We start from the raw sequence: 10,282 nt of genomic DNA, 5'->3' as shown, positions 1-10,282 counted from the left end.
TTCTTACCCCGTGGCCCTCGTTGCCCTTGTGACCCTCGATTCCCTCTTTGCCCTCATGGGCCTCGAGAATTTCCACATTCTCCTCGTGGCCCTCATTACCCTGGTGACCCACATAAAATCTTAATTTCCCCTCGTTGCTCTTATCACCCTCGGGACCCTCGTCGCCCTCGTGGGCCCCGAGAGTTTCGACATTCTCCTCGTGACCCCCATTACCCTTCGTAACCCACATGAAATCTGACCTTCTCCTCGCTGCCCTCGTGGTCCTTGTTGTCCTCGTTGCCCTTATCACCCTTGTGCGCCTCGAGAATTTCAACATTCTCCTCGTGGCCCTAATGACCCTTGTGACCCGCATGAAATCTGACTTTCCCCTCGCTTCCCTCGTGGTCTTTGTTGCCCTCTTGGTCCTCGTTGCCCTCGTTGCCCTTGTCACCCTCGTTGCCCTTCGTGACCCTCATGAACCTTGACTTTCTCTTCGTGACCCTCGTGGGCCTCGAGAAATTTGACATTCTCCTCATGGCCCTCATTGCCCTTGTGACTTGCACGAAATGACACGCTAATAAAATAACGAGCCATGCCGCAAATCAAATATTCAAACGTCGCGCCGGGCCGACTGCGCCCTAAAGGCTGCGCACTATTACCCGAGAGGAGTGGGGAGCGTGTGGGAATTCCCATCTGGCATCACTGGTCCAACTCACGGTTTCCATTCCGTACAATACCGTAGCGTAAGCAGGATAGTTCCCGACTGTGATACTATTGTAATCCCCTCGATCATTGTAAATACTCAATCGTTAATCGTTAAAAATTGCAAACATATTCGCTGTACGCATCTCCGAAAATATATAAAAATGGGTTTCATATCGATAGTAGTGTCTCCTGTCATTCGTGCTGACCAGGACTATCATCGACGAGAACTTTGGGTAAGTGCATTCATCAAATTTATCTGTTCCCAAAGAATCATGCATAATTAATCAATAATAATTCCAGCACTTGAAACAAGAAATAAAAGACGTCTTCAAGAAATACAACAGCACCACGTGTTCCTACTTGTTGCGCAATTTTGAGTCATCATTCTACGGATATCAAGATAATTTTGCTATCGTCGATTTTAAAAAGAAGGAATGTGCTGCGAGAGCTCTGAAAGCCGTTGAGAATGGAGAAATAAGTATTAACAGATTAACGATAACAGCGAAGCCAATAGAATTGACTCATTGTCCAATAGACAGATTACCAGACAACTGTCTGCTGGAACTATTCGAGCATTTGTCCACCTACGAGCAATTAAAATTGTCATCAGTCTGTAAACGTTGGGGTAAAGTGTCTCGATCTCTCTGGAGAACAACAGCAAAGATAGATCTGCGTAACAAATCCCTCGTGCACAAAAACAAAAAGTACATAATCAACAGTGGCTCACACCTGAAGGACATTTACTGCTACGACGATTATGGATTAAAAATCATCGGAGACCACTGTAAAAATCTGGAGAGCATTGCCATAGAGTTTCGTAAATACATGACGAGAAGAGGACTGGACAGAGCCTGCATCCAGTACGAAGGTCAGACATTACAACAATTCGCCAATTTGACTCGTCTCATGCTGAAGATCAGAACCCCCCAGTACACGTACTTCTCCTTCCTCCAGAATCTTCCATCGACGATGATCGAGATTCACCTCTTCAACGACATTGAAAAGCCAGAGAGTGGCAGAGAGAGATGGATGATCAGAAAGGAAAAACTAGCCAAGTTCGCAGAGCCACGAGCAAAATACGGAAGAAAAACCCTGGACCTGTCCAGATTTACAAACCTCAGAGCTCTGACCTTGAGGTGTTATCACCTGGACGATGACTCCCTGATTGGACTGGAGAAACTGGAAAAATTGATCTGTTTACGTTTGGATAGATCTCACATGTCCAAACTCACCATCGGGAAATTGAAATTCTTCACGAATTTGGAGCACTTGTCATTGAAACGATGTTCAGTTGATTACGACGACATGTGGCTCATTCTGAAGAGGAACAGAAACCTCAAGTATTTAGCTCTACCCCAAATGTCGGATTTTTACGACGATGAGAAGATCTGGCTTCGAGCGCTGGAGCTTGAGCACCTGAAGGTCCTCTGCTGGGTGGATATCGAGCGCAAGATCAGGGAGTCTTCGGGAAGGTCGACAACAATAGAATACATAGAGCTTCACGATGTGTGTCTGTCAGACAGGAGAACCCTCCTGCTCCTCGAGGACTTCCCCAATTTGAAAGTCCTGAAGCGAACGGGTTTCTACGGTTACCCCAGTGATTGGTACTTATCAGACGTTAGAAATGTCATTATGAGCAGGCCTGACAAGGCCCCAATGAGGTACTACCACGAGCCGCGAGTGAGGAGGTCAACTGAGAGGTACATTCCCTTCCCAAGCTTCAACTCCGAGAATTTTGAACACAGCGAGGTTGTGAGTGCTGAGGACGCCAGGATATTCAGATGCAACGAGTGGGACGGCTGGTACATCGAAGACTCATCTGCATCACCTGATCCCCCAAAAACAATCGATGACCAGCCAGTGGAATCCATGACAACGTCCCCCTCGATTATCGAAGAATTATCTGACGATTGTCTCAACAGAATTTTCAATCATCTCCCACTGGATGATGAATTAACTGCTGCAGAGGTTTGCAGACGATGGAAAGAGGTTTTGGGAGAGAAATGGGAGAACTGCAAGAAATTAGACGTACGAGAGCTCTCGTGTCATGAGAACAGGGAGAAATGCATGGTACAATGTGGAAAGTACTTCGAGGACGTTTACACCTACAAGAGCTGTGGATTCTCGGGGATAAAGGCTCACTGTCCCAATGTCAAGAGCCTGGGGCTCGACTTTGGGATCAAGAGGTGCAGATGCAGGCCATCGTCGCGCAAGGAGCGCTACAGTTTACGCAGTTTGCAGCCAACGTTGATGGGGTTGAAGCACTTGTGTCGTATCATGCTGAGGGACGCTCCTGTTTTTCAATCAGACATCTCTGAACATTTGCCAGAGAGTCTGGAGGAGATTCATGTGTTCAATAGGCGTCCAATGAGTTTTGAAGAATCGACAGAGCCCCAACAGGAGGACAATGCGAGTGTCCTGGATTTATCAAGATATTCAAAGTTACGAGCTCTCACTTTGATTGAAGCCCAGGTAAATTATCTGGAGCCTTCCAGGAAATCTGTCAGGGTCATTGGTCTCGAGAATCTGGAGGAGTTGATCTACCTCAGGGTGAGTCGTGTGGTAATTTCTGAGGAGTCTGGGGATCCTCTCAGGAACGTTAAGAAATTGGAATATCTGTCGATGCCTCTGTCGACGCTTTCAGCCGATAATTTTCGGGCTCTCATCGAAAATAATAGAAATCTCGAGTACTTAGACATCACTGATAATTTCGATGGGGTTCCAATCAGTAAATTCCTGCCTGTTTTAAGTTTGCGAAGGTTGAGGTACCTGCGAATGGTTAATATTGCTGCACCTGGCCCAGAGCACATAGGCTTTCATGATATCCCTGAGGAGATTGAGATTGATGGAATGCAGTGTTTGGAGATTTTTGATTGTAAAGGACCTGAAGGACTGCCAAATGATCTATTCCTTCGGATAATTGGGGCTTCTCAAAATTTGAAGATTGTCAACGTCAGTGTCATTGATGGCAATTTGGCTGAGGAGCTGCTCGCTGTTGCTGGGAGCAATGTGTTTGCTCGTCGGGGTCTAAATACTCGTGTCAAGGCGTTTGTCGGGATGGAGGGGTTCAGATTGTCCAGAAATTTGGGGCTGCATGTGGATGGGGTGATACTTTCTGAAGTTCCCCCTCAGAATTATTGTGTCATGGTGGAGAGAAGCTACTGGGGAGGATGGAGCACTCAGGGTGACAAGGGAAACACCTCGAACTTGCTTTCAGAATTATTCAAAGTGATCAATCACTAACGCCCGAAGAGAATAAACAATAACAATTAGAAGTTTGTGAAAATATTTGGAAATATTTCAATTTGTATTGATGCTGTTGCCTTTTAAATTTGGAATAAACTTTTCTTTTACAATTTTTAATCAAAGAAAATGGTTGCATTTGGAATTTACGGTATTTGTAATGAAGAACATGGTCTTCTTATTTTTCAAGAACTTTTTGGACTGAAAAAATTTATAGATTGGCTCAGAAAATTGCTACAGTTAATTGCAATTAGCGAAATTGAAGCGAGCGAAAGATTTGACAGCAGAAGATTTGTCTTAGGCGAATCTAGGGGTGTACAAATGCTTTTTAATTGCGAAAGAGTTTGTACATTATGATTATTTGACTCTCCTGCACTTGAATATCCCCTAAATTGAATTTTCCGCCGACGAATCTTCTGCCAGTTTCAGTTTCATGTATAAAATAATGAATGAAACAGGTGGATTCACTCACCGGCGTTGGATGAAAACAACTGCTCCGTTTTCACCTCTCCAACCGCGATCTCCAGCTGTCCCGTGGGGTTTCACCTCTCCAACCGCGATCTCCAGCTGTGTCCCATGGGGTTGAATCCGCTCCAGCGCACTTACACTCACAACACAACTAATTGTATTTCCACTAAGAGAAAAATCAGTCAAAAACACTCACTAGAGTATTTAAAATCAGCACTATCACTCGAAATGAAACCAAAACACCGAGAAAGAGTTCACTCTCGTCCATTTTATCAATGTTTTCACGAAAATTCACGAAACTGTTCGTTTTATTTTCACAAAGAGAAAAACCAAACTGAATGAATTCACTGTAGCGTTAGGAATGAACACAATGACTCGAAATCAAAACAAACAAACACTTTTCTCAATTGAGAGAAGGAAAATGGCCGCCAATCAGTAACAGTTCAGAAAGTGACTAATTTTATAATCTTTACCATCGACTCCCACTATTAAAGAAAAAATCCTGATTAAAATCAATAACAACCGGTTTTTTTAAACGAAGCGTCCCGATTAAAAGGCATAACGGCCCTGAAACCCGGACGTTGGACGGCCTCAAAAGCACTGAACAGCACTTTTCTCAGTTTAACAAATTAAATATTTAATTCACCATTAACCAGACACTTAGATTATCAATTATTTCACTATGTTTATGCTTTAATATTGAAAAATCGGGAGATTGATGGCCATCCTGCAGCCGTCAGCTACACTCTACGAGTGGGTGGCGGAAAATGGACACTTTAGACTTTTTTAGAATTATTCATAACTCAGAAACAAATTTATTAATTGAGCTCAGTTCAGGCTCGTCACAAAGGGAAAGAATTGTTCTTTGTATTGAAAAAAAATGTTCGTTTTACCCCAATCTCCCTTACGGGCTTGAACAAGTTTGAACGCGCAAACTATCGGTCGTCCATCTTGTGATACCGATCGCCACGCCGCCACCGATAAATAGCGGCCCCAGTCGGAACTACTCGAGGCCCCGCATGAGTTTCACGCTGGCCTGTGTTTCTGACAAACTGATAGATACATTTAGTGAGTATAAACCCTACAATTAACCGAAATAAAAATTATCCCCGGTGTTCAGAGACACCAGGGCAGCGACGATCGCCCGATATACGAGGGGTTTTCGCCATTTCCAGGGCTCATTCAGTGATTTTTACCCCAACGACCAGAAAGCGTGTCTCAGCAGCCGGGATTGACCGCCATTTTCAGTATTTACTCGCAAACCCCTCGATTTTGTTGTGTTTTATCTGAAATAACTGTTCAGTAATCACCGGAGCTGACCATGTGAGTATTTTTCGTTATTTGCGTGATGATTGACCGCTGGGGAGATTATTGTGAGGGAGATTGGTTATTTCTGCTCAGGGCTAGGAGTCGTAAGGACAGCAATGGGAAGAGCGACTCCGAGGCGACTGATAAGGACACCAAGCGTGATAAGGGCCGTGAGAAGGACAGGAAGAAACGTGCTGCATCGTCGTCGAGTAGTGGAAGCAGGTAAATAAAATAGAAATTTTATTTATTTCAGTTGAAATGGAATTTTTAATTTATTCAGTGCAAAGTAGTCTGCAGTTGATGGCCAGTATCTCGGAATTGGAGCGAGATAGGGAAAAAATGATGATTAGCTTTTTTGTAGCTCTGATCAATCTCTACAAAAATGTTCTTATGAAAAATTTCGCTATCTCCCTTGGATTCGGAGATATTTCCAAAAAAGAAAATGTTTTATTGAAGAATTAGTTTACCAGGTGAAAAATAATTATTCTGATTGTTGCAGTTCATCAGACAGCAGCTCAGGATCGTCGAGCTCCAGCAGTGGCAGCAGTTCTCGTTCGAGTTCTTCATCCAGTAGCTCGTCAAGCAGCTCTGGTAGCTCGTCAGGGAGCTCCAGGGACAGAAACCGTAAACGCAGTCGTAGCAAGAGTGCTGATGTCTCCAGGAGGCACGATAACAAGGAGAAGGAGAGGGAGAAGGATCGAGAAAGGGAGAGGGAGAGAGAACGAGACAGGAATAAGGACAAGAAGAAGAGTGATTCTGTGGTTGATAAACCAAAACCCAAAGGGAGATCTAGGTAAGTTATAAATTCATGGCTTGTCTACTATTTTATTGACATATTCTTGAAGAACTCAAAGAAATAATCATTCTAGGTTTCAATAACCATTGAAACTAATTTTTCGTACGAGAAATAAAGTATTTTTGTTTAAAAAAATCCTAAAATCTCAACTAAAATAGTAAAATCTCCCCAGTGAAATCCCTCGAACTCATCGCGAAAATCTTTTATCACAGGAAAAATTCTAGTGTCCCCAGATAAATCAAAAATTATAAAATGAAATCCCTAAAGAAACGTTACTTGTTACTTAATAACCGTAATAATAAATCGTATATATAATATAGTTCTATAGACGGCCAGATCCCCCAGGATCCATTTTGAATCTATCCTCGTGAAACTCCTCAAAACAATCTCATTGCAATTAATCTTTAGACAGAAAGACACCTGCACTCACCAGTCATTCTTCCCACTATTCACAAATTTATTTAAAACTGGTTTTGATTCAGTGTGGAATACAAAAAGCTAAAAATTTCTCTGTCAATATGAACCCAAGTATACCCACGTTTTCATTAAAAAATTCTATCGACAAATATTTTGAAATCCATTGGAGATGAAGGAACTTCCTTGAGAATTTCGTAATTTCCCCAGAATTCTTCGAATTAAAAAAAAATCCATTCAAACCCCAAAAATTTTGTCATTCCGATGTCCTCCAGGTCTCCATCGCCAAGAAGATCAGTCTCTCCCCGTCGAAAGCGTCGCGAGCGCTCGCCAATACCTCGTCCCACGAAGATCCACATCGGTCACTTGACCAGAAACGTAACAAAGGATCACATAGTGGAGATATTTTCCACCTACGGTCAGATAAAAATGGTGGACTTTGCAGTGGACAAGATGCATCCAAATCACGGTAGAGGGTTTGCTTACGTTGAGTTTGAGACAGCTGACGAGGCTGAGAATGCCATGAAGCACATGGATGGGGGCCAGATCGATGGGCAGGAGATAACAGCAGCTCCAGTCCTTCTGCCCAAGCCCAGACCCATGCCCATGAGGCGAATGTCCCCTGGGATGGGCAGGGGTGGACCCATGCGATGGGGAGGGAACAGGAGAAACTCACCACCTCGTTATCGTCGACGTTCACCTCCGATGAATCGTCGCAGAAGCCCGAGGCCTCCCAGGCGCAGGCAGAGGTCCAGGTCCAGGAGTCCTGTTAACAGTTCACGTCACAGGCATCGGAGATACACCAGGTCCAGCTCCAGCAGTTCACGATAAAATTCATAGGCTTTGGGTGTAAATTATCATTTGGGGAGATTCGTGGGAGGAGAAAAGTGAATTAAAAACGATTGATGATTGATTGAGGAAAAAATTGTGATTCAGTTTCAGGTTTTGGAAAGTATCTTGGAATTGTGGAGAGATGGGAGGAATTTTATGCAGGAATTTACGAAAAGGTTTCTGTGAACAAGGATCTCCATTCGGTCAGGAGATACTTATGCAAAAACTGAACTAAAAAGAGTCGTTTTTCATTTTTTTTTCTTGAATTGCCACTGTATTGCCGACTTTTGAACATCAAAGGGCTGAAGATAGTCTTTTCATTGATCTTTGGTGGGAATTTATGAGTATTGGGGTTGGAAATGTATTTTTTCAATGAAAAATAGAGTTGGAAGGCTAATTAATTATTGAAAAATTGATGATTTTAGATGCAAATTCAAAATTACTCGTTATCGAGATAATTGCATAATTATGAAAAACTTTTACTTCAACCCCAGAAATTTTGTTATAATGAATTATTAAAATCACATGAAATTCCCAAATCAATTATCACAGTAAAACCGACGAAGTGAGAATGATTTACCACTAATATCGTAATTTTAGTTAAGAATACTGTGAAACAAATAAAAATAAAAATTGCCAATAGGTATTTTTTATGCACTGTAAATGTTAACGAAATAAATCATTCGGATAATGAAATACTGTACAATGTGTGGGGATTAAAAATAAACAAACACTTTCATTTTTCGACAAGTTGGTACTTTGATAGAAACTATTGATTATTGGATCCTTTTACAAAGAATCAATTTTCGCATTTTTGTTTCATTTTCTTTTAGAAAAGAATTCTATTCACACAAAACTTTCCATTATACTCGTTTTTTCTTTATCTACAAAAACAGAAAAAAATGTCCATTGCTTTCCTCACTTTTAGTTTTCATATTCTTTCTTCTTAGTTCCTCTTGGGTCAGCTCCATTTAATTTATCGCTGTAATTACTTGTTTTTTTTTTTAAATCTTCATTGATGAAAAATATCTACAATCTGTTTTTTAGCCTTTATATATTCGCTAGATTTTTATATAATTATTTAATATACAATTTCACAGTCACTTTTACAATGTGAATAAATCAATTAAATGGTCATGAGGAGAAGGGGGCTAGCAATTTATTTTCATTTTTCAAACAATTGCAAAAATCCCTAATTGAAAGATTTTTTTTTCGCTTCAGTTCAATTCATTCCGCAATGGCATTCGTTTTTTCACTCGTTTATTCTTTTTTTTCTAGTTGGATTTTTAGTTAAAAAAATTGGTAATTCCTCGCTTTTTCGGTTTTTTCTATTAATTTGCGCGATTTTTTGGCACCTGCCAATGTCACTCTAATTAAAAGTAATTGAAATTAATCAATTGGTTTTGATTCAGTTCTTGAAACCAATTTTTTTTTGTTTTAACGGAAGAGATTAATGATTATTGAATCATGGGGACACGATTGTTTTTTATTAATAAATTAATAATAGGATAATTGAGGAGACTCAGAGGTTTTAATAACCATTGAAACTAATTTTTCGTACGAGAAATAGAGTATTTTTGTTTTTAAAAAATCCTAAAATCTCAACTAAAATAGTAAAATCTCCCCAATGAAATCCCTCGAACTCATCTCGAAAATTTTTTATCACAGGAAAAATTCTAATGTCCCCAGATAAATCGAAAATTAAAAAATGAAATCCCTAAAGAAATGGTTGAAGAACTCCCCACATTCACTCGGTCAAGAGAAAAAAATTAAAAAGAAAAATGAAATTGTTAAAAAAACAAAAATTAAAATTTACATACTCCCTCTTTATATTACATCAATTAAATTAAAGTCTGAACCCTCGACGCCACCAACAGAGATTCATCCATCTGTACGACTCGACAATAAATAAATAATTAAATAATTTGTTTTTCCTCGAAAAAGTGTCCCTCGATCATTACTCAATGCTAGAGATCTGTTAGACAAAAGCCTAGCCATTCATCCTCTCAAAAAAGAGATAAAAAACAATTCAATTTACGTATTCCCTCTCACTTGTCCCTACAATAATTCGTAATATTACACACGATATTAACGTTACTTGTTACTTAATAACCGTAATAATAAATCGTATATATAATATAGTTCTATAGACAGTCAGATCCCCCAGGATCCAATTTGAATCCATCCTCGTGAAACTCCTCAAAACAATCTCATTGCAATTAATCTTTAGACAGAAAGACACCTGCACTCGCCAGTCATTCTTCCCACTATTTACAAATTTGTTTTAAACTAGTTTTGATTAAGTGTGGAATATAAAAAGCTAAAAATTTCTCTGTCACCATGAACCCAAGTAATCCCACATTTCCATTAAAAATCTTCGGCAAATATTTCGGACTCCATTGGAGACGAAAGAACGTATTCACCAAAAATTTCGTTACTCCCACGCAATCCAAAACAATCGCCAAAAAGTCGCGAATAACTAATTAAAATCACTGAACTATTGAATTCAACTTGATATTAAAAATTCCCCCCCCCCCC

General features: G+C 40.5%; 3 protein-coding genes across 4 annotated transcripts in view; 2 read left to right on the top strand and 1 right to left on the bottom strand.

Annotated features, from left to right (window-relative positions):
• The window catches only part of LOC107038586 (opioid-binding protein/cell adhesion molecule homolog), a 141,074-nt gene extending 136,605 nt beyond the window's left edge, over positions 1-4,469 (bottom strand). Inside the window, exon 1 of one of the 2 annotated variants that reach the window (XM_029126145.1) lies at positions 4,400-4,469. The gene's annotated coding sequence lies outside the window, so the exon portion shown is untranslated. The remainder of the gene's footprint in view (positions 1-4,399) is intronic. The other variant, XM_029126146.1, reaches the window with a different exon arrangement.
• On the top strand, positions 699-4,011 carry LOC107038584. The gene is made up of 2 exons (XM_015257767.1): positions 699-917; positions 985-4,011. The coding sequence occupies exons 1-2, from the start codon at positions 846-848 to the stop codon at positions 3,925-3,927; spliced, it is 3,015 nt and encodes a 1,004-aa protein (XP_015113253.1). The 5' UTR covers positions 699-845; the 3' UTR covers positions 3,928-4,011.
• Positions 4,470-5,391: 922 nt separating the features above from the next.
• On the top strand, positions 5,392-8,494 carry LOC107038583 (RNA-binding protein with serine-rich domain 1-B). Its single transcript, XM_015257766.2, has 5 exons — positions 5,392-5,463; positions 5,571-5,718; positions 5,797-5,925; positions 6,203-6,496; positions 7,189-8,494. Coding segments are annotated over exons 2-5 (981 nt in total). The 5' UTR covers positions 5,392-5,463; positions 5,571-5,716; the 3' UTR covers positions 7,745-8,494.
• The last annotated feature ends 1,788 nt before the right edge of the window (positions 8,495-10,282 follow it).

The sequence above is a fragment of the Diachasma alloeum genome, unplaced genomic scaffold (genome assembly GCF_001412515.2).
Source record: "Diachasma alloeum isolate Michigan unplaced genomic scaffold, Dall2.0 Dall_scaffold_00285, whole genome shotgun sequence".
Lineage (NCBI taxonomy): Eukaryota > Metazoa > Arthropoda > Insecta > Hymenoptera > Braconidae > Diachasma > Diachasma alloeum.
The sequence above is the reverse complement of the archived record's forward strand: the minus strand, read 5'-3'. Positions and strand labels throughout refer to the sequence as shown.

What these genes read in the sequence shown, in the direction of transcription:
- LOC107038584 (XM_015257767.1), top strand. Translation starts at nt 846, where the DNA reads ATGGGTTTCATATCGATAGTAGTGTCTCCTGTCATTCGTGCTGACCAG. An exon ending in ATCATCGACGAGAACTTTGG is followed by an intron (nt 918 to 984) that starts GTAAGTGCATTC and finishes TAATAATTCCAG; the next exon opens with CACTTGAAACAAGAAATAAA.
- LOC107038583 (XM_015257766.2), top strand. An exon ending in TCGTCGAGTAGTGGAAGCAG is followed by an intron (nt 5,926 to 6,202) that starts GTAAATAAAATA and finishes TGATTGTTGCAG; the next exon opens with TTCATCAGACAGCAGCTCAG. An exon ending in AAACCCAAAGGGAGATCTAG is followed by an intron (nt 6,497 to 7,188) that starts GTAAGTTATAAA and finishes GATGTCCTCCAG; the next exon opens with GTCTCCATCGCCAAGAAGAT.